Source organism: Oncorhynchus gorbuscha, linkage group LG01 (genome assembly GCF_021184085.1).
Source record: "Oncorhynchus gorbuscha isolate QuinsamMale2020 ecotype Even-year linkage group LG01, OgorEven_v1.0, whole genome shotgun sequence".
In the NCBI taxonomy this organism is placed as follows: Eukaryota; Metazoa; Chordata; class Actinopteri; order Salmoniformes; family Salmonidae; genus Oncorhynchus; species Oncorhynchus gorbuscha.
Window position 1 is genome coordinate 110147930 of NC_060173.1, and position 24823 is coordinate 110172752.

Sequence of the window (24823 nt, forward strand, 5' to 3'; positions counted from 1 at the left end):
TTTAATTAAAATATTTTATTATTCCTCATCATTTATCAGAGCTTCAGCTTTGGCACTTATCTTTCTAACATTGTATAATAAATATTTATTTCATTACCTTTGCAGGCATAGATACAAAACATTCAACGACGGTATTCCTCTAAACGATTCTTCTAAGGCCAAATTGTACTTTTTCATACCAACACAGGCCTGTGTTCTAGTAACGATATGACAATAGTGAAACAATCAAGACCATGAAAAGCATTCAATGATTAACATTACTAATAAACATGTTTATCATGATTATCTGTGCAAATATTGTTACCTCAGTTAGAAATGTGTAGGACATTTAAGAATGACAAGAATTATTATTAGGACAAAGTACATTAATAGTCCAATACATGTAATGAATCATTCACATCATAAAAAGTATGAAAACAATTGTCAATCTATGAAATATTATACTTTTTGCCTAAAATATATTTTTTTAAATGGACAATTGAAAATCTGATGATCAAACGTGCACGGATTAGTACTGCATAACATGCTTCATGGTAGCACAAATATAATGCATCACTGGATCTGATAAAAGCCTATGATGGATCACCAACCCATAACCGAAACGCAGATATTTTCCTGGTCAGCTCACATTGTCAGGGGAAATTCAGGGCCCATGCAAATACCTATGCCGTATTGAGGGCCAATCAGGTATCCATACAGTCACTTCACTATTCTGATGTATGGTAATATCCACAACCTGTGTGTGTTCCTCTAAGATAGGGTTTCTGAAACTATGGGTCGGGACCCAAAGTAGGCCCTGGGTAATGTGAGCGGTGGTTTGTGAGTTATGAGAATACATCTATAAAATCACACACTATTCTTAATTTGGGTTGTTAGAGGATTAATTGGGTCACGGAAGGACGGTCAATTTCTCAACTGGATTTCAAGCTGAGAAAAGTTAAACAACCCTGCTCTAAGACCATCTATGTTTTCAAATGGGTGACAATGCTCAGGTCATAGTAAAGACACATGGCAGTGACTAAGTAAATGTGTGTGTGTGGTGTGGAGGTCAAATAGTCTGATGTCCATCATGAAAACAGTGCTCTCTACAAGATCCTATAAGGCAAGTCCTATATGTCTATTTATATGGGGTTGGGTGTTATAAGATGGTGGCCTCCACTACAATGTCCGGGTCCTCAATGTCTTTTTTGCTCTGGACCATCCTCAGCTCCAACTGAGCAGGGTTGGGTCTCTTACCAGGGCCGGCCATCTCTGATGGAGAGGGGGAGAGATGTTAGACTGGAATATACACTGAACAAAAATATAAAACGCAACATGTAAAAAGAGTTGGTCCCATGAAATGAACATTTTAAAAATTCCCGATTTCATACGCAAAAAAAGCTCTCAAATGTTGAGCACAAATTTGTTTACATTAGTGAGCATTTTTCCTTTGCCAAGATAATCCATCGAACCTGACAGATTACACAGGTGCTACTTGTGCTGGGGACAATAAAAAGCCACTAAAATTTGTAGTTATGTCATAACACAATGTCAAAGATGTCTTAAGTTTTGGGGGAGTGTGCAATTGGCATGCTGACTGCAGGAATGTCCACCACAGCTGTTGCCAGAAAATGTCATTAATTTCTCTACCATAGGCCGCCTCCGTCGTTTTGGAGAATTTGGCAGTACGTCCAACCAGCCTCACAACTGCAGACCACGTGTAACGACGCCAGCTCAGGACCTCAACATCCAGCTTCTTCACCTGCGGGATCGTCTGAGACCTGCCACCAAGACAGCTGATGAAACTGGGTTTGCACAACCAAAGGATTTCTGCACAAACAGTCAGAAACCGTCTCAGGGAAGCTCATGTGCATGCTCGTCGTTCTTCCCAGGGTCTTGACCAGACTGTAGTTCAGCGTCATAACCGACTTCAGTGAGCAAATGCTCTCCTTCAATGGCCACGGGGGGCGGCAGGTAGCCTGGCGGGTAGCAGCGTTGGGCCAGTAACCGAAAGGTTGCTGGATCAAGTCCCCGACCTGACAAGGTAAAAATATGTCATTCTGCCCCTCAGCAAGGCAGTTACCCACAGTTCCCTGGGCACCGTTGACATGGGCACTGATGGCGTGGATGTCGTTTAAGGCAGCCCCCACACCTCTCTGATTCAGAGGTGGGTTACATGCGGAAGACACATTTCAGTTGAAGGCATTCAGTTGTACAACTGACGAGGTATCCCCCTTTCCCTTTTCACTGGAACGCTGGAGAAGTAAGACCTTTAAGGATGTATCCCGGTTTCAAATGTACCGGGCAGATGGCAGACAGCGTGTATGGCGTCGTGTGGGCGAGCGGTTTGCTGACGTTGAGAACAGAGTGCCCCATGGTGGCGGTGGGGTTATGGTATGGGCAGGCATAAGCTATGGACCACGAACACAATTACATTTTATCAATGGCAATTGGAATGCACAGAGTTCCCGTGACGAGATCCTGAGGCCCATTGTCGTGCCATTCGTCCGACGCCATCACCTCATGTCGTAAGGATCTGTACACAATACCTGAAAGCTGTAAATGTCCCAGTTCTTCCTGCATACTCAGACATGTCACCTATTGAGCACGTTTGGGACGCTCTGGATTGACGTGTACAACAGTGTGTTCCAGTTCCTGCCAATATCCAGCAACTTTGCACAGTCATTGAAGAGGACTGGGACACCATTCCAAAGGCCACAATCAACAGCGTGAAGGATGGTGACACCAGATACCGACTGGTTTTCTGATCCACGCCCCTACTATTTTTCATTTTTTAAGGTATTTGTGACCAACAGATGCATATCTGTATTCCCAGTCATGTGAAATCCATAGACCAGGGCCTAATTCATTTATTTCAATTGACTGATTTCCTTATGATCTGGAACTCAGTAAAATCTTCAAAATGTTGCATGTTGCGTTTGTTGTGTAGATTAGACAGTCATACAAACAGGCAAGTAGAGCCTTGTATATCATCTCACCGTTGGCATAGGTGATGGTCCTCTTGATAACATGGTGCAGGACTGAGACAGTCTTCTCACAGGCAGCCTAAGAGAGACATGTATGTTAGAAAATATAGGCTAGTCCAGGGATCAAACCACATGTATTACATCATTAAGGATAATGTAGCTTGGTTGTTATCTCTGCATTGATAACCTCCCCAGTCCCCTGTATTACTGACCTTCAGATAGTTAAAGCAAAACCGAGAACACCATCGTGTTCGTGAGAGTCTCATCTTTCCGAAGAGAGGTCATAATATTTTCTATGCCAAGCCATTCGGACACTACAGATGATTTTGTGAGAAGAAAGTTTTTTCGGGATGCCTCGTAGTCTGACCTATCCAGCTCTATCACCTTTCACCACAGATGCGGAAGGGTGACATAGGCGGATTGATACCCATCCAATGCAACAACAAACATCTCTATCTTAAAACTGACATTTTTATGTTGTGGAGTTTGATATGCTCATAGAGAATGTTAAGCTCCTCTGCCATCAACTAGCATAGCCTTAGAAACAAGAGAGGTTAAGGGTCAGAGGTGAGGGATCACCTTAAGACCTAAAGCATACTCAACTTTACTCAACAGATTGATAGGTCTGCCGATGCCTGCTATTATCCTGAATAAAAAGTTCCAACAACAAAGGGGGCTGTTGTTTATGGAGGGAGAGTGTGGGACTGACTTAAATGTAAATGTAAATGGTAAATTGGCAAGATGTTTTTTAAGGAATTCCAGAGGCAGATTTGGATGCTGAGGTAATTATAGAAACACTGATCTCTCAGTCATCAATCAATATAGTCTCATCAGTTCTTCTTATGACCAGCAGGGGTCAACGTGAAGTAGAAGTCAGCAAGCAGTTACTCAGGGTTTGGATTTGGTACATTGTTGGGAGAGACAATCGAACATGCTGACAGAGGAAGACTGATTACAATCTCCATTGTTAGACATTCAGTTACGTGCAATCATTCACTAGCATCTCTCCCTTTGACATTGGGCTGAGCAGCTCATTGAAGAAAACAAGCCATTCACAACTGAGCAAGAAACAGGCCCAGCAATGAATCTAATCTCTAAACAATTCTAATAAACCCCCTGCTGGGGGTATTACTGACCTTCAGGTCATTGGGGTGGTGGTGGCTCCAGGCAAGGAGCATGGCAGTGAACAGGTCCCCCGTGCCCACAAACACTGCATCCACCTTGGGCATCTCAATACGAATCTTCTGGGTGGACTTGCTCCCATCTGTCCTAACTGAGGAAAGGACACAGTAGGAGTCTGTTACCCTTCAACATGTTGGCAAGTTAAACTTTCACCCTCCCTCCCAGCCCTCGCCTTACCCATTTTCTGGCTCCCAAGGGCCACCAGGAACTGGTCCCCATGAGGAGAGGTCAGGTCTGTGCTGGTGAGGACCACCGTATCAGGACCCATCTGATGGAGCAGCTCCATCACCTGAGAGGGCAAGAAGCCTTCATTATAAGTCCAGATTAAAACCATCATCATGTGTAATAGCTCTACAATGGACAATGGAACCCACGTCAAGAGCGTCTTTTTCTGTGCTGATCGTCCTCCCCGTCAGCAGCCTAAGAGACACACGCAGAGAGGTTACAGTACAGGCACAGAGGTGCTAGACATACTTGCACACATGCCCATTGTAATTCCACATGAGTCCAGAAGGTGTATTTTGCAGGCAAATCAAGTCAAGATATGTGTGATTCTGAATACATAAACCAGGACACAGTTCCCTTAAAGGGTTGGGGAAAGGTTTGGTCTGCTGCTTTATGAATAAAACATTAGGGAAGAAAGAGTGTGACCTATAAAAATTATTAGAAACTGGGTGCTATGAGCCCTGAATGCGGATTGGCTGAAAGTCGTGGTATATCAGACCACATACCATGGGCATGACAAAAAAAATGTCTACTTACGTTGGAAACCAATTTTTAACAGCAATAAGGCCCTTCGTGGGACTTGTGGGATATGGGCAACATACCACGTCTGTGGTCAGCATTCCATACAAGGACTGTATCCAGGTACTCCACATTGAGTCGTGCATAAGAACAGCCCTTAGCCGTGGTATATCGGCCATATACCACGTCTGTGGTCAGCATTCCATACAAGGACTGTATCCAGGTACTCCACATTGAGTCGTGTATAAGAACAGCCCTTAGCCGTGGTATATCGGTCATATACCACACCCCCTCGGGCCTTACTACTTCACTTTACAAAGGGCTAAGAACAGCAACCACGTTTTTCTCTGAGGTAGTACGACTGTAGTATGCATTGATGGTCCCATTACTGTAACAGCTACATTATGACATGTTGTGTAGCACTTAGCAACTTAATGCATGTAACCCGATGTATCCTAGTAGCCACTGTACTCACACTGCCTCAAACTAGTTGGGTGTGAGGATATCAGTCACTGTACTCACTCTGCCTCAAACTGGTTGGGTGTGAGGATATCAGCCACTGTACTCACTCTGCCTCAAACTGGTCGGGTGTGAGGATATCAGTCACTGTACTCACTCAGCCTCAAACTGGTTGGGTGTGAGGATATCAGCCACTATACTCACTCAGCCTCAAACTGGTTGGGTTTGAGGATATCAGCCACTGTACTCACTCAGCCTCAAACTGGTTGGGTGTGAGGATATCAGTCACTGTACTCACTCAGCCTCAAACTGGTTGGGTGTGAGGATATCAGTCACTGTACTCACTCTGCCTCAAACTGGTTGGGTGTGAGGATATCAGCCACTGTACTCACTCAGCCTCAAACTGGTTGGGTGTGAGGATATCAGTCACTGTACTCACTCAGCCTCAAACTGGTTGGGTGTGAGGATATCAGTCTCTGTACTCACTCAGCCTCAAACTAGTTGGGTGTGAGGATATCAGTCACTGTACTCACTCAGCCTCAAACTGGTTGGGTGTGAGGATATCAGCCACTATACTCACTCTGCCTCAAACTAGTTGGGTGTGAGGATATCAGTTACTGTACTCACTCAGCCTCAAACTGGTTGGGTGTGAGGATATCAGCCACTGCTACGACTTGGTCTCTGTAAACAGGCAGTATATTCTCAGGGACATACTGGAAAAGAAGAGGGTAGAATGTTCATGGTTGGTTTGAACAGGACTAGAACAATAATAATGGACTATACGCATGGATACATCTATAATAAAAAGTGCTATAAAAGCATGGATACTAACCATAGAGCCTTGGTCTCCCATCACTGGATCACACACTGATAACACAAAGAAAGAAAATATGGAATACACTCACACCCAAGCTCTACATCCATCCACAACCTTGCTGAGCGTAGCTACAGTGTATGGGACACACATCTGTGTAGCAATAGTTACTCACCATATACCAGTTTGGGATTCAACCTCTTCAGCTCTTGAACAATGTCCACCACTGTCTCTAAGAAAGAGGTGTCCCTGGTGTACCCTTGGGGAAGAAGAGATCTGAGTTACGCAAAGTTCACAAACCTCATGTGTAAACTTAAAAAATAAATAAACGTATTCCAATCTTTACAGAGCATAGGTTAACCCGTAAGAGTCTAAGCTGGGCGATTTGGAATTTTAAGATCCCTTGAAGTAACAAAAAAATATTTAATCATGATAATAATAATTATTATTATTTGATGACAAATTATATTTGTCCTTACTGCTACACTGCATCTCATTCCATAATCATGGGAATTAATATGGAGTTGGTCCCCCCTTTGCTGCTATAACAGCCTTCACTCTTCTGGGAAGGCTTTCCACTAGATTTTGGAACATTGCTGCGGGGACTTGCTTCCATTGAGGCATGAGCATTAGTGAGGTTGGGAACTGATGTTGGGCGGTTAGGATCGGCTAAGTCAGCATTCCAATTCATCCCTAAGGTGTTTGATGGGGTTGAGTTTAGGGCTCAGTGCAGACCAGTCAAGTTCTTCCCCACCAATCTCGACAAACCATTTCTGTATGGACCTCGCTTTGTGCACAGGGGCATTGTCATGATGAAACAGGAAAGGCACAAAATCATCTAGAATGTCACTGTATGCTGTAGCGTTAAGATTTCCCTTCACTGGAACTAAAGGGGCCTAGCATCTGCACGCACAGTGAGGCGAAGACTTTTGGAGGATGGTCTGGTGTCAAGAAGGGCAGCAAAGAAGCCACTAATCTCCAGGAAAAACATCAGGGACAGACTGATATTCTGCAAAAATTACAGGGATTGGACTGCTTAGGACTGGGGTAAAGTCATTTTCTCTGATGAATCCCCTTTCCGATTGCTTGTCCAGAGAAGACAAGGTGAGCGCTACCATCAGTCCTGTGTCATGCCAACAGTAAAGCATCCTGAGACCATTCATGTGTGGGGTTGCTTCTCAGCCAAGGGAGTGGGCTCATTCACAATTTTGCCTAAGAACAAGCCATGAATAAAGACTGGTACCAACACATCCTCCGAGAGCAACTTCTCCCAAACATCCCGGAACTGTTTGGTGACGAACAGCATGATGGAGCACCTTGCTATAAGGCAAAAGTGATAAGTGGCCAGGAAACTCCCCAGACCTTAATCCCATACTAAACAGTCTCCATTTATGTTTTGAACTGGCATATGTTCACCATCAGACGAGTCTTGTGAGGCCTGTGGCCAAAACAACGTGTTCGTGAGTCTCACCTTTGCACCGAGGGGGTCATATTAATGTGTAGCCCAAACGGTTCGTACCTTACAGACAGAAGTTGGCAGATCGGCTGTACCGAAGTTGGCAGATCGGCTGTACCGACTTCAGACCGGCTGTACCGACTTCAGATGAGTCCCAAGACGCTTGTGGGCGCCAGAGCAAAACGGAGAACACCATCATGTTTGGGTTCATTATATTTTCTGGGCCAAACCATTAAGATGCTACAGATGACTTTGTGAGTAGACCGGTTTTCGGGATGTCTCGTGGTCTGACAAACACTACTCTAGCTCTGTCACCTTTCACCGCAGATGCGGAAGGGAAACATAGGTGGATGTGGTGGATTGAGGCGCATCCAATGCAAAAAACCAAACATTTTTACTGGGATTTGTTTGTATTAAACTAATTTGATTTCCGCAGGGGTGCGGCCATCGACCTTAGGGGGTTGAATATCAACACAGCCATACAAATCATACATACTATCCTAGAAATTTTATTTTACAAAACTGCTTATAAATGGCAGAACCATATTGACAATAGAAACAGCTGCAAGTCTCACCCGTGAGGATGTAGTCATAATGGTTGACGTTGTTGAGTTTGATACCCTCATATAGAACGTTAAGCTCCTCTGCTGTCAGCACTTGCCCTTTCCAGTGAGCGTAACCTTGGAAACAAGAGAGGTTAAGTGTCAGAGGTGAGGGATCACCTTAAGACATAAAGCATACTCAACAGACTTAAGTTTGCCGATGCCTGCTATTTTCCTGAATAAAAAGTTCCAACAACAAAGGGGATTGTTGTTTATGGAGGGAGAGTGTGGACTGGTAAGTTGGCAAGATGTTTTTTGTAAGGAATGGTTGCTGAGGTAATTATAGAAACACTGATCTCTCAGTCATCAATCAATATATCGTCTGTATGTGATCAGTTCTTCTTATCACCAGCAGCAGGCAACGTGAAGTAGAAGTCAGCAAGCAGTTATTCAGGTATGGATTTGGTAGATTTTTGGGAGAGATAAAGAGGCTGAGAGACAATCAAACATGCTGACAGAGGAAGACTGATTACAATCTCCATTGTTAGACATTCAGTTACCTGCATCAAGCATTCACTAGCATCTCTCCCTTTGACATTGGGCTGAGGACATAGCAGCTCATTGAAGAAAACAAGCCAAGAAACAGGCCCAGCAACAAATCTAATCTCTAAACAATTCTAATAAACCCCCTTCTGGGGCAAAAATAATACAGTCTCGGGTTTCAAAGTTCAAACGTCTAAGGAATGTGTTTATTCACTTCTAACCCTGAACATGAGTTGAACACATTTAATGGAAATTACAGTTAATCATGAGCACCTCCTAGGACTTAAACAATTGGTCAGTCGTTTGTATTTATTATTGATCCCCATTAAAATGCTGCCAAGGCAGCTACATCACATAAAATAAAACATTACATCATATTATATTATTACACCACTATATATACTATACACCACTATATAATACAACATGTACGTTTGTCGAGTGCCTGTGCTAGCGTCTGTGACAGGGAGGGGACAGAGTGGGGTGAAACTCCAAGAAAATGCTGCACTTACACCATTACCCAAATCACTTGTTGATGGCAATATGTGATTTGCACACAAAGGAATCTAGGTTTGAGCACAGACCTTATTGAGGCCAAAGTGAAGTGTTTGGGCTACAAAATGCCTGTCTGTTTTTATCCCACAATATCGCTCTCCCTCTTTACAGTCACTCCTTCCTTGTCCCCCCAACATCTTTCTGTTAGTCCTCCCTGTAGGTAGTGAACTCACTGACACACATTCAGGTTTCACTTCAGCCAGATAACTTCACCGGATTACTCTATAAAACATTAAACAGACAGGAGAGCAACTCACTGAACCATCAAATTAGATACTAACTACACTGTGCGCAAGATAACAAATATGGTGACCACAAGCTAGGCCTATTTTGTTGAATCATGAAGAGACATTCCAGCATTAAGTAAAATAAAATGTTTCAACCATGAAACACACAGGCTTCCCACTGAGTTTAGTGGAGGCCCCCTTGGCCCAGACCCAAGAACAGAGAGATAAGGGGGACTTCTGGGGAAAAGTAGAGGAACAACAGGGCTCCTATAGCTTGTTCCATTAAACAGATTGGGCTGAGGGCTGTAGGCCTCACTTGATACTGATCTTCCCACCATGAAAGGATTCATTGCAGAACATTTTGCCCTTTCATCAGCTACCAAGCCCCATATTGGGAGGTCAAGTCATTATTTAACATCGATAATGTAGCCTACTAATAGTTCAAATGCAACAATCCCAGATGTGATGGCGGACAGAAGATGGCGGTACAGAATGCCTCATGAGACATCTCAATATTCATTATCTCTAAAAACAGACGAAATAGTAGCACTACACCATTTACTCGTGGCAATAATATTCAAGCTGGATAACAACCCCCCAAAATGTATAAGGCTAGAGAAGTTAATTGATAAATATTACGGAAGCAGTAGAGGTCAAAACATGTCTGAGAGGAACCATGGAAAAACAGAACCAAACTCCATGTGAAAACTACGAGATTCCTCATCAGACACTGATGATTTATGCTTTTCACCACCTGGTACGGTAAGAGTGGAAACCCACCCGCTAAAGTCAATAAATGATCAAATTGGGCGTACTTGAACGTGTCAGTAAAGATTTAAAGGAGAGCCTCGAAATGAGTACTTAAAAACATGTGACAATGGAGAAAAGAAACACACAAGCTAAAAAAGGTACAGTCAATACTATTGAAACAGATCTTAATGAACTTAAAAAAGGACAACATGTTTCTGAGAAAAGCCTTACCTGGTATACAGACTAGATCCATGCGAGAAAATCTGGTACGTACTGGTATTAAATCAAATGAGGGGGAAGAGTCTGAAAGCGTGGTGAAAGAATTCCTCCTTAAAGCGCTACAGATCTCAGGCCAAACTGTCGACGAACTCACATTTCAACGTGTACACTGCTTCAGACACAGAACAGCGATACGAGCGCCCAATCGTTGCCAAATTTGCATTCTTCAAAGATAAAATAATGGTTAAAACCCTGGGCAAAATAGTCGCTGGCACGAAAATAGGAATGAATGATCAGTTCCCAAAGGAAATTGCAGAACGGCACAAAGTTCTGTACCCACTCTTCAAGGTTAATAGATTTAAAAGGGAAACGTGTAGCCCTTGTAGTTGATCAACTGTACATTGATAACCAACTGTTTCGACACACCAAGACTATTCCATGGCTATTCTGAATAATGCAAAGTTTCCATAGAGGAGTCGAAAATAATGGAACACCGCATACTGTGCATGGTAGGGATGCAATAATGGAACACCGAATACTGTGCATGGTAGGGAAGGAATAATGGAACACCGAATACTGTGCATGGTAGGGATGGAATAATGGAACACCGAATACTGTGCATGGTAGGGATGGAATAATGGAACACCGAATACTGTGCATGGTAGGGATGGAATAATGGAACACCGAATACTGTGCATGGTAGGGATGGAATAATGGAACACCGAATACTGTGCATGGTAGGGATGGAATAATGGAACACCGAATACTGTGCATGGTAGGGATGGAATAATGGAACACCAAATACTGTGCATGGTAGGGACTGTAATAAATAAAAAATACAGGAAAACAATAAAATACAGCAATTGATAAAGAAATAAACTACAAATGTGACATGTGGCTCGATTCAGTCTTATGTAACAAAATTTGAAATTGTGTTTTTTTTTATACATTAGATAAAAGTAGAGACTCCGAGCAAGAAATTGGTAAATCATACACTAGGGTTGAGGAACAATGGTAAAGTAAATCTGCTTTGAAAGTTGATAAACTTGTAACCTCAATTTTGAGAAAATGGCGCTTGAATGTCTTGGTACACCTACTGGAGAGCTCTTCTTTGTCTACACCCATTCAGCATCATCCACACCCTCTTAAGCTTTAGCCCCACCCATCTCTAACAGGCTGACCACACCGCTCGCGTCGCATGAGCGAGCGTTGCAAAATACATTTAGAAATCTGTGTGATTCAATTATTGCACCCACACAATGAGTGTCTGCGTTGCCATGGGATAAAATAGAAGTCAGTTCTATTTCTGACGCAGATCGTGCTGCAAGTCCTGCCTCTCCCATCTCCTCATTGGTTTATAGAAGCAGGTACCCACGTGCCATCTCATTTGTTATACCCACGTAGGTGACTGAAAGACGATGAGGTCAGTGCCGATAATGCACCTAATTTATTATAGTTGCCAATCGCAATATAAAGTCAAGAAAATAAAAAGCCTGGAAGGAAGAGAGATGACTAGAAACGATTTGGTTGACTGTTTTATGTGTGAATTAATTGGCGGAGTAGAGGACCTTGTGCATTTCAGGTAAAATAACAATGTTTATATCCCAGGACAAATTAACTAGCAACAGCAAGCTAGGTAAATAGGACAAATTAGTTAGCTTGCACTTGCTAGCTAGCCATAAATGTTTAATGCTTTTCAACCTGTCCCCAAATTAAAATAATTGGTTCAGAGTTTGTTTTGATATTTTAACCTGCATGTCGTGATCGCGTTTGGTGTGGGGGGATAAAATACATTTATTCACGATGGCACACGCGCGCAGCCGGTTTTTTATTCTGTGTAAGGATTCACATGTGAGGCCATGTACTAAAAAAACTAAGATTTTAAGACTAAAGGCTGGTTTATACTACAGGTGTGTTAGTAAATTGAATTAGTAAATTCAGAGCGTTTCACTCTTGGAGTGTTCAGAGCGCACATTGGATGCTCTGGCTGAGGAGTAGGGTTGATCCGAGTGTTCTGACCTAACAGCAGCAGTCAAGCACCCAAGGTAACTGGCTAATGTTGGCTAGCTTGCCAGCTACTTCCAGACACAAATGAGAGAACAGCTCACTCTGACCATTTTACTCGCCCTGGTAGAGCTGGTTAGGCTGCTTTTATGTTATCCATGGCATTTCTGACTGAAGCTGTGCTGCTGGCAATAATTTAATTATAAACGCTTTTTCCCCCAACGTTTACCGACACCGACCATATTCAACGGGTGTTGAGCATTAGTAAATTCATCACGTTATTCTGTGCTCTGGCACACAGACGACCGAGAGTGCTCTAAAATCGGAGTAGAGCGAATTTACCAGCTAGGCCTATCTACAGTTGTCGCAGTGACATCATGAACATTCTATTGAAATGGTTACTTGCATGTTCAATGTTAGCTAGCTAACATTAGGCTATAACTAGCAATGCAAATGGCTCTGAGATACAAATAATATTACTACACAGATGCTACACGTAACATTAGTTAGCTTGCTAACAGTACACTTTAACTTGAAATGAAAACAACTTTCTGACAAAATTAGAAACTTGTAATATCGGAAAATGTAGCTAGCTAGACTATCTTACCCATATACATGGGATGGACACTTCTCCCTCTCTTTCACAGATGCCATGGTTGCCCTTAAGTTTGAAGATGTAATCTGGAGACAGGTGTTTTATACAAGAGCCTCCTGTGTGTTCTCTTTTCGACTCCATCTGCATATTTGCAATCAAACGCCAGAATGTTCTCCATCTCCATAGCTATCATACACTAATTCCACTGATTTCAAAACTCGGTCCTCCAGAAAGTGGAGAGCAACACTTATACAGTTCTACTACACGATATCTTAAAAAAAAAATTCACGTTAGAAAGGATTACCTACATGGCAGACCAATCCGAACTCATCTCTCAGCATGTCCAGCCCACTTATTTTGTCAGCAATGGCTAGCGGGAAGGTTGTGTCACTTTTTCCGTGGCTAGGCTTGTACATTTACATTTACATTTAAGTCATTTAGCAGACGCTCTTGTAATTTAACAAATTTAATTTGTATTTACATATGGCATACAAGTTTGTTATTAATAAGGCACATGAAAGTTCACATGTTCCAGAAGACATTTCTGCCACCCCCCCAAAAAACGCATTTTGATAAAAGAAATTAAGTTTACATTCAAAAAGTAGTGACGGGCAACATATCACAAATACATTCCCTACCTTGAATGGTATAGTGTTGTCAAATATATCATATTCGACTTTCTATTCATAGTATTTATAAATAAATAAGACAGCATTAGAAGAAAGGATAATTATTGAAATAATAAATCTTCAAATATAAGGAACAGGAAAACAAAGTACTTAAAAGCCTGAAATGAGGTAGGAATCAGCATGGTAGGGATAAAAACAGCAAACAGAGGACAGAAGAAGTCACAGTATGTGGGTATATTGTCATGGAAAGTGGGGTGTGTGTTTTTGTGTTTGGAAAAGTCTGGAGTTAAGAGAGTGAAAAAAAAAGAAAATGGTTTGAAATGCCAGAGAGCCCATGTGTGTCTGCGAGCAGAAGTTGTGACAGAGAGAGCTTTTAATGTTGTGCCGATATGGGATATACATTTAAAAATAGATTATAAATAAAAAGCTTATTTATTTGTCTTATCATGATGGAGCGGTCCCCAGGCCTGTACCCTCGTCACCCACCTGAGCGACCCACACACGAAGGAGAAATCCTTATATGTGTTATAGGCCTACTGCAAGTATATGCAGCCAAGACAGAAAGATAAACACTGTCAGAGACCCACTAAAGCAGTACTTACCCCTCAAGAGTCTGAGCCTGCCTGGCAGGGTTGGTACAACAAAGCCAAAGCCCCCTGATGGGTGAGCATAATAAGGAATTTCTCAAAGCTGTTAATGAGAACCTTGATGACCTTGTACCTAGCAGGTGGGGATTCCGGTGGGGTTCCCCCACCCTGGTAGTGTCAGTGCTGGCAACAGCATTGCACACTCTTGGCATTCTCACAACCATCTTCACCTAGAATGTTTTTCCAACAGCCTTGAAAGAGTTCCCACATATGCTGAGCACTTGTTGGTTGCTTTTCCTTCACTCTGCGGTCCAACTCATTCCAAACCATCTCAATTGGGTTGAGATCGGGTATTTGTGGAAGCCATTGGCCCAGTTTATTTGCAAGGAATTCTAATTGGTCAACCACAGGCTAAGGCTGGGTTATGAAACTACATCCTGTCCCTTTGTTCTGTGGAGAGAATCACTGAGGACAGGGGAACGTGAACATCTACCTCTCGCGTGATTTGTTCTCTTTGAATAAACCTATTTTCCGCCCCCTGATTTGCTTTGGAGTCTGTGTTATTGAAGAGTAACATTAACTGCAAACACTACTTTGAAGAATCTAAAATATATTTTGATTTGTGTAACACGTTTTTTGGTTACTACATGATTCCAAATGTGTTATTTCATAGTTCTTGATGTCTTCACTATTATTCTACAATGTAGAAAATAGTAAAAATATAAATTAAGAAAAACCCTTGATTGAGTAGGTGTGTCCAAACTTGACTGGTAGTGCATATATATATATTTTTAAATAACTATGCAATACAATGGAGGTGACTGTGTTGGAAATGCTTTTGGCAGTTAATCTGATTCTGTTCTGTGGGTGACACTGTGTGCTCTTCATAAAGGATGGGTCCCAATCTCTCAAAGGCCCTGGGATCCAGGTGGACAAGTGTGGTCTGCCAGTCAATGGGACGACAATCCAACTTGGGATGGGGGGAGGTTTTAGAAGTTTACTCAGTAGCAGTGTGAATACCATGGTATAGCTATGGTAATATCATTATAGTACTTTTTATTAAAGTAAGTTCACAACAACAACAAAATATTATGATAAATACAATTGAAACTTCTATATCATTATAGTAAGTGGTGAAATAGATATAGACAGTTATAATTGTAATGGGTTGGCAGATAATAAGAAAAGATTATCAGAATTTACCTGGCTAAAAGAGAAGGAATATAATGTCTATTGTTTACAGGAAAATCATTCAACTATTTTAGATGAAGTTGTGGAGAAAGGACTGGGGGTGGCGAAACATACCTCTCCCAAGGGCAAAGAAACTCAAAACAGATAATGATATTAATTAACAATCATTTTGATCCGAATGTGCAAATTGTTCAAAACAATCTGCAAGATGAATAGATTATTTTAAATATGTTATTGGACCATAAACAGATTTGGCTCATTAATCTATACAGTTCAAATGATGATGATCCACACTTATTTGAAAATATATTTAATAATGTATAAAGCCTACAAGCAACACAAGACTATTATTATGGTGGGAGATTATATTACGGTTTTAAATACCTAAATGGACAGTAAAGGAAATCACACTTCAAACTATCACCCTTATGCACTTAAGGAAATCCTGAATATGATGGCTATAATGGAACTAGTGGATATATGGAGTCTTAAAAATCCTGATCTAGTGAGATATACAGTTGAAGTCAGAAGTTTACATACACTTAGGTTGGAGACATTAAAACTTGTTTTTCAACCACTCCACAAATGTATTGTTAAAAAACTATAGTTTTGGCAAGTCGGTTAGGACATCTACTTTGTGCATGAAAAGTCATTTTTCCAACAATTGTTTACAGACAGATTATTTCACTGTATCACAATTCCAGTGGGTCAGACGTTTAATAACACTAAGTTGACTGTGCCTTTAAACAGCTTGGAACATTCCAGAAAATGATGTCATGGCTTTAGAAGCTTCTGATAGGCAATTGACATAATTTGAGTCAATTGGAGGTGTACCTGTGGATGTATTTCAAGGCGTACCTTCAAACTCAGTGCATCTTTGCTTGACATCATGGAAAAATCAAAAGAAATCAGCCAAGACCTCAGAAAAAAAAAGTCTGGTTCATCATTGGGAGCAATTTCCAAACGCCTGAAGGCACCATGTTCATCTGTACAAACAATAGTATGCAAGCATAAACACCATGGGACCACGTAGCCATCATAACGCTCAGGAAGGAGATGCGTTCTGTCTTCTAGAGATGAACGTACTTTGGTGCGAAAAGTGGAAATCAATCCCAGAACAACAGCAAAGGACCTTGTGAAGATGCTGGAGGAAACAGGTACAAAAGTAAAACAAGTCCGATATCGACATAACCTGAAAGGCCACTTAGCAAGGAAGAAGCCACTGCTCCAAAACCGCCATAAAAAAAGCCAGACTATGGTTTGCAACTGCACATGGGGAAAACGATCGTACTTTTCTGATGAAACAAATATAGAACTGTTTGGCCATAATGACCATTGTTATGTTTGGAGGAAAAAGGGGGAGACTTGCAAGCCGAAGAACATCATCCCAACCGTGAAGCACAGAGGTGGCAGCATCATGATGTGGGGGTGCTTTGCTGCAGAAGGGACTGGTGCACTTCACAAAATAGATGGTATCATCATCAGTAAAATTATGTGGATATATTGAAGCAACATCTCAAGACATCACTCAGGAAGTTAAAGCTTGGTCGCAAATGGGTCTTCCAAATGGACAATGACCCCAAGCATACTTCCAAAGTTATGGCAAAATGGCTTAAGGACCTCAAAGTCAAGGTATTGGAATGGCCATCACAAAGCCCTGACCTCAACCCCATTGAAAATTTGTGGGCAGAACTGAAAAAGCATGTGCGAGCAAGGAGGCCTACAAACCTGACTCAGTTACACCAGCTCTGTCAGGAGGAATGGGCCAAAATCCACCCAATTTACGGTGGGAAGCTTGTGGAAGGCTACCCGAAACGTTTGACCCAAGTTAAACAATTTAAAGGCAATGCTACCAAATACTAATTGAGTGTATGTAAACTTGTGACCTACTGGGAATTAGATGAAAGAAATAAAAGCTGAAATAAATTATTCCCTCTACTATTATTCTGACATTTCACATTCTTAAAATAAAGTGGTGATCCTAACTGACCTAAAACAGGGAATGTTTACTGGGATTAAATGTCAGGAATTGTGAAAAACCGAGATTAAATCTATTTGGCTAAGGTGTATGTAAATTTCCGACTTGAACTGTACATGGCGGAGGCTCAATGAAGCTAGTCGTCTTTACTACTTTCCTATGTCATTTTCGCTGGTACCAAAATTTAAGTGTGTTGATAGGGGAGAGAATGCGGTCGGACCATCAAATAATTGATTACACAGTGCATTCGGAAAGTATTCAGACCACTTCACATTTTCCACATTTTGTTACTTTAGATTTATTTCTAAAATTGATTAAATTATTTTTTATCTAAATATCCTTAATCTACACACAAGACTCCATAATGACAAGAGAAAACCTTACTTACATAAGAATTCCGACCCTTTGCTATGAGACTCGAAATTGAGCTCAGGTGCATCCGGTTTCCATTAATCATCCTTGAGAGGTTTCTACAACTTTATTGGAGTCCACCTGTGGTGAATTCAACTGATGGGACATGATTTGAAAAGGCACACACACACCTGTCTATATAAAGGTTCCACAGTTGACAGTGCATGTCAGAGCAAAAACCAAGCCAATGAGGTCGAAGGAATTGTCTGTAGAGCTCTGAGACAGGATTGTGTCAAGGCAGAGATCTGGGGAAGGGTACCAAAACATTTCTGCAGGATTGAAGGTCCCCAAGAACACAGTGGCCTCCATCATTCTTAAATGGAAGAAGTTTGGAACCACCAAGACTCCTAGATCTGGCCGCCCGGCCAAACTGAGAAATCGGGGGAGAAGGACCTTGGTCAGGGATGTGACCAAGAACCTGATGGTCACTCTGACAGAGCTCCAGAGTACCTCTTGAGATGAGAGAACCTTCCAGAAGTACAACCAACCCTGCAGCACTCCACTAATCATGCCTTTATGGTAGAGTGGCCAGACGGAAGCCAATCCCCCAGTAAAAGGCACATTACAGCCCGCTTGGATTTTGCCAAAAGGAACCTAAAGGACTCTCAGACCATGAGAAACAAGATTCTCTGGTCTGATGAAACAAAGATATAACTCTTTGGCCTGACTGCCAAGCGTCACGTCTGGAGGAAACCTGGCACCATCCCTACGGTGAAGCATGGTGGTGGCAGCATCATACTGTGGTGATGTTTTTCAGCAGCAGGGACTAGCAGACTAGTCAGGATTGAGGGAAAGATGAACAGAGCAAAGTACAGAGAGATCCTTGGCAAAAACCTGCTTCAGAGCGCTCAGGACCTCAGACTGGGTAGAAGGTTCACCTTCCAATTGGACAACAACCCTAAGCACACAGCCAAGACAATGCAGGAGGGGCTTTGGGACAAGTCCTTGTGTGGCTCAGCCAGATGCCGGATTTGAACCCAGTCGAACATTTCTGGATAGACCTGAAAATAGCTGTTCAGTGACACTCCCCATCCAACCTGACAGAGCTTGAGAGAATCTGCAGAGAAGAATGGGAGAAACTACCCAAATACAGTTGTGCCAAGCTTGTAGTGTCACACCCAAGAAGACGAGGCTGTAATCGCTGCCAAAAGGTGCTTCAACAAAGTACTGAGTAAAGGGTCTGAATACTTACGTAAATGTGATAGTTTTTAAAATTCTTAATACATTTGCAAACATTTCTAAGGGGGCTGTGGGGAGGAACAGTAGAGGAACAACAGGGCTCCTCCTTTAGCTTGCTCCATTAAACAGATTGGGCTGAGGGCTGTAGGCCTAACTTGACATTGATCTTAACGTCTCACCATCAAAGGATTCATGGCAACAACAACAAAAACTTTTCATCCACTACCAAGCCCCATATTGGGATGTCAAGTCATGATCTAACATAGATCATGTAGCCAACTAGAAGATAAAATGCAAACATCCCAGGGTTCAATCTCTGAGTGAATGGCATGTACTCTATGAACCCATTACTTAACAGTTCAGTATCTCCCTTCTTTCTGTACAGTTTACAGATTATCAATCATTAACTGTAGGACTATCTCCAACACCTTACTGTACTTAATGTAAGTGCAATTGCTCAAATACAAAAGTACTTTCTCTGAGTTCATGTAATGCAAAGTCGAAAGAGGAATTGTTTACAGACTGCAGGGTAATGTACGAGTTCACTGCCTCATCATTTCACTCCAAACATGGTCTTTCATGACTTAACTTTACAAAAATAGTTTGGGGAATTGCACTAGTTAGAGCCAAAAACACATTTTGAATAAGCACAAAAGGCTCAATTCTTCTCTCCGAGTGAACATTGTTGAACTTTACAACAGATGGGTGGAAACCCTCAAATTGAGGGATTAAAAAAATTGGTCTCACCAAAAATGAAGAGGGTGAGGCTAGTGCTACACACTGTGGTTACTAAATACAGTCACTGGAATCTTGAATGTGAGCCGAGATGATATTGGCTACTGATATGGGCCAAATAGAATCCCACAACCAGAGATACATTCCATAAGTGACTCGTTTAAGGAAACTAGGCACGTCACTACCGCACAGGAGGCATTTGAACATATATGTTTTTTGGGGGAGGGGGGCAGAAATGCCTTCTGGAACATGTGAACTTTGCCAGTTACATTTTGTTAAAGGTCCCCAAAGCACACACATCCCTGGGTCGCTCGTCTTTTCAGTTCGCTGCAGCTAGCAACTGGAAGAGCTGCAACAAACACTCAAAATGTACAGTTTTATCTCAATCTCTTCATTCAAAAACTCAATCATGGACACTCTCACTGACAGTTGTGGTTACTTTACTTGATGGATTGCTGTCTCTACCTTCTTGCTATTGTCTGTGCCCAATAATGTTTGTACCATGTTCTGTGCTGCTACCATGTTGTGTTGCTACCATGCTGTGTTGCTACCATGCTGTGTTGTCATGTGTTGCTGCCTTGCTATGTTGCTGTCTTAGGTCTCTCTGTATGTATCATCCCTGCAGGAGGCCTTTTGCCTTTTGGTAGGCCATCATTGTAAATAAGAATTTATTCTTAACTTACTTTATATTATATATATTAACTGACTTTATTATATTATTATATTAAATTATAATGTGCCTTAATAGCAAACTTGTATGCCATATGAAAATACAAATAAAACAAATTAAATGCCAATTTTACTTGGTTTAGCCACAGAAAAGACAGGAATCTTCCCGCTAGCCATGATTGGCTGAAATGAGTGGGCTGGACATGCCAAGAGATGAGTTTGGATTGGTCTGCCATGTAGCATGCTTCTGTCTATAACACAAGCTGCGCTGTATGTGTAAGTAATCCTTTGTAATGCTGCTTTTTTGAGAGATATCACAAAGAACTGCAAAAGTGTTTTTTAATGCTCTCCACTTTCTGGAGGACAGAGTTTTGAAATCAGAGGAATGCCCAGTGGAAGCAGTGTATAAAGGGTTGGAGAATTCATGCGTTTGTTTGCAAATATGCAGAAGGAGTCGAAAAGAGAATTCCATTATGCAAGTAACCATTTCAAAAGAATGTTTATGATGTCACTGTACTGTTTACACCTTCTGTATCATGTTCATGTGAGAAAGGTCCTTCTGTAGCTCAGTTGGTAGAGCATGGCGCTTGTAACGCCAGGGTAGTGGGTTCGATCCCCGGGACCACCCATACGTAGAATGTATGCACACATGACTGTAAGTCGCTTTGGATAAAAGCGTCTGCTAAATGGCATATATTATTATTATTATATTTAGAAATAAACTTAGATTTTAGTTGATATAGTGTGTGTTTACCAGAGACAGTAATGTGAAGAATAACATGATCGTCACCAAAGTGAAATTAGGATATAACTTTAGGCCAACAAGACAATGCCCTGCTTTTATTTCGTCACACTCATAACCGTAACTATTTTCTGGAATTAGCTCGCCATTAACTTGGAAATAATGACCTTGTTGTGAGTTTATTTGTGTGTAATAATGAATACAAATTATCTAAAGTTAAAGGCATTGTCAGCTATACAGTATGGTCATTATTGGACCTGGCTAGCTAACTTAACATGCTAGAAACTAACCAAAACATGGTTTAGAAAGATGCTTTTAATTGCCTGGTTTGCTAGATTGACATTTACTAAATTCATTTTTTTTCTGTTGTTTTGATTGGTTTATTGGTGTTAAAATACACCAGATATGCTATTTTGGACCACCAGACTGCTGATGTCATGCAGCCTATCATTTGAGTGTTTATACTTTTCAACTGTTGTCCAACGATGATCATGATGTCACTGTGACAACTGTATACAGACATAGTCATAGTATTAAATCAGTCTTTAGTCTTGAAATCTTTGGTTGTTCACTACACTACCTTACTCACTCTGTTTATCACATGGCCTCACATGTGAATCCGTAACTTCTTATGGCTGCAGGGGCACTATTGAGTAGCTTGGATGAACGGTGCCCAGAGTGAACGGCCTGCTCCTCAGTCTCAGTTGCTAAAATATGCATATTATCATTATTATTGGATAGAAAACACTGAAGTTTCTAAAACTGTTTGAATGATGTCTGTGAGTATAACAGAACTCATATGGCAGGCAAAAACCTGAGAAGAAATCCAAACAGGAAGTGAGAAACCTGAGGTTGGTCGATTTTTAAACCAGCCCATATTGAATTCACAGTGGGATATGGATGAAGTTGCACTTCCTAGGGCTTTCACTAGATGTAAACAGTCTTTAGAAACTTGAATGAGGCTTCTACTGTGTTGTGGGCCTGAATAAGAGCTGAATGAGTCAGGTTACTGGCAGAGAGCCATTTCCTGGTCACGCACATTCCACATCGACCTGCGTTCCATTGCTTTTCTACACACAAAGGAATTTTCCGGTTGGAACTTCATTGAAGATTTATGATAAAAACATCCTAAAGATTGATTCCATACTTAGTTTGAAATGTTTCTAAGACCTGTAATATACATTTTTAAAGTTTTTGTCCGAAGTTACGCAGGACCTGCACGAGCATTTGGATTTGTATACCTAAGCCCTAACAAAAGTAGCTACTTTGACCTAAATAATGGACATTATTGAACAAATCAAGCATTTATTGTGGAACTAGGATTCCTGGGAGTGCATTCTGATGAAGATCATCAAAGGTCAGGGAATATCTATAATGTTATTTCTGGTTTCTGTTGACTTCAACATCGTGCATAATCTGAGCGCAGTCTCATATTATTGCATGGTTTGCTTTTTCCATAAAGTTTTTCTAATCTGACACAGCGGTTGCATTAAGAAGAGGTAGATCTATAATTCCATGTGTATAACTTGTATTGTCATCTACATTTATGATGAGCATTTCTGTTGAATTGATGTGGCTATGCAAAATCCCTGGATGTTTTTAGAAGTAGTGAATGTAACGCGCCAATGTAAACTCAGATTTTTTTATATAAATATGAACTTTATCAAACAAAACATACATGTATTGTGTAACATGAAGTCCTATGAGTGTCATCTGATGAAGATCATCAAAGGTTAGTGATTAATTTTCTCTCTATTTGTACTTTTTGTGACTCCTCTCTTTGGCTGGAAAAATGGCTGTGTTTTTCTGTGGCTTGGTGGTGACCTAACATAGGCTTTACTGCAAAAGCACCACAAACGAGTATTTGAAATCGGACACTGTGGTGGGATTAACAACAAGATTATATTTAAAACGATATAAAATACATGTATGTTTGAGGAATTTTAATTATGAGATTTCTGTTGTTTTGAATTTGGCGCCCTGCACTTTCACTGGCTGTTGTCATATCGAACCCGTTAACGGGATTGCAGCCCTAAGAAGAGATGGGTGGGGCTAAGGCTTAAGAGGGTGTGAACGATGCTGAACGAGTGTAGACAAAGAAGAGCTCTCCAGTAGGTATACCAAAACATTCAAGGGCCATTTTCTCAAAAAGTGAGGTTTATCAGCTTTCAAAGCAGAATTTCTTTCCCGTTGTTCCTCAACTGTAGTCCATGATGTACCATTTTCTACCCCTGAGTCTTTACTTTTATCCAATATAAAAACAACACCATTTCTAATTTCCCTCAACTGTAGTCTATGATGTACCATTTTCTACCCCTGAGTCTTTACTTTTATCCAATATAAAAACAACACCATTTCTAATGTTCCTACATAAGACCAAATTGTGTTGTGATAGGATTTCATTCTTGATAACATTTTCTTCTAGTGTACTTCTTATACATAGCCTATTGTTGCCTCAGCTGTTTCTGTCAAATGTTATATTGAAAAACGAGCACGGAGTTACTGCACTGCACACACCTGTGTGATTGGAGAATTGCACTGAGTTGATGGAGTCCACTTCGAACCCAAGCACCTGTGAGGGGAGACAAGCAAATCATAACAATGCTTGCAAATATTGCATCACTTTTGTGGGTTTATGACGTATCTTTCTTCATGAACACACACAATCATGTGAGTGCAACAACATAAACCCCATTGCATTGATTCATTATGTCTGCATGGTTTGGTTGAGGCACTATGAGCAGTCTGTGGAATAGATGTGGCACGTCATTATAAGAGCCTTGTGACACACTGTATGTATCCTGTATTTTTCTATTGTTGTTACTGACTGTACGTTTGTTTATACCCAGTGTAACTCTGTGTTGTTGTTGTCGCGCTGCTTTGCCTTATCTTGACCAGGTCGCAAATGTAAATGAGAACTTGTTCTCAACTGGCCTCTACCTGGTTAAATAAAGGTGAAATAAAATAAATAAATAAAATCCTCCGGCAAGTATAGGCTGCACTATTGTTATTCTGAATGACTAACGTTATTCATAGCTTCTCCAATCTTTTCTATTCACTAAATACACTACAGGTTACTGTACACCCATGTAATTGAGCTAATTCTGCTAATCTAACCAGTTTTACGAATCTCTCCTAACCCTTGGATACTGTATCTCCACTTTCTCAGCATGTAGCCAGGCTAGTCGATCAGTGTTGTCGAACGTGCATACATTGAAGTAACGTAAACATATTCATTTCTTACCTGCAATGGAAATGTTGCCGATTTATTCCCGACGTATCCCCTGACAACATGACTCTGAATAGATAACACACGACACTCCATTTCAAGGATGAAGTTAAAAATGAAGCTACGAGGGCTGTGGAATAAGATGTGTCCCGTGCACGAACTAACGACGCTCACTAAGCAAACAATCCTGTCGGCAACACGAACGTATGCGAAAACTGCACTGTATTCAACTGTAGGCTACAATAAGGACACGACGATTCAAGAAGACTGACTGGCTGAAATATCGCAGGCAACTATATGGACACCTAAGAAAAGTCACCGGCGCCTTAAAGTGGATAATGATTTAAGTTTCTAGTACAAATAAATGATTCACACAAACTATTCCAACGTAAACTGACATCCAACCTGATTCAATCA

The 24823-nt window shown here is 41.2% G+C and overlaps 1 protein-coding gene across 1 annotated transcript; it reads right to left on the reverse strand.

Moving 5' to 3' along the window:
• LOC124038142 (pyridoxal kinase-like) lies at nt 1-24823 on the reverse strand. Its single transcript, XM_046354074.1, has 11 exons — nt 24422-24823; nt 23695-23749; nt 8197-8301; nt 6341-6424; nt 6184-6218; nt 5979-6064; nt 4523-4568; nt 4326-4437; nt 4103-4239; nt 2979-3045; nt 1-1251 (listed from the first exon to the last, which is right to left on the reverse strand). The coding sequence occupies exons 1-11, from the start codon at nt 24500-24502 to the stop codon at nt 1139-1141; spliced, it is 921 nt and encodes a 306-aa protein (XP_046210030.1). The 5' UTR covers nt 24503-24823; the 3' UTR covers nt 1-1138.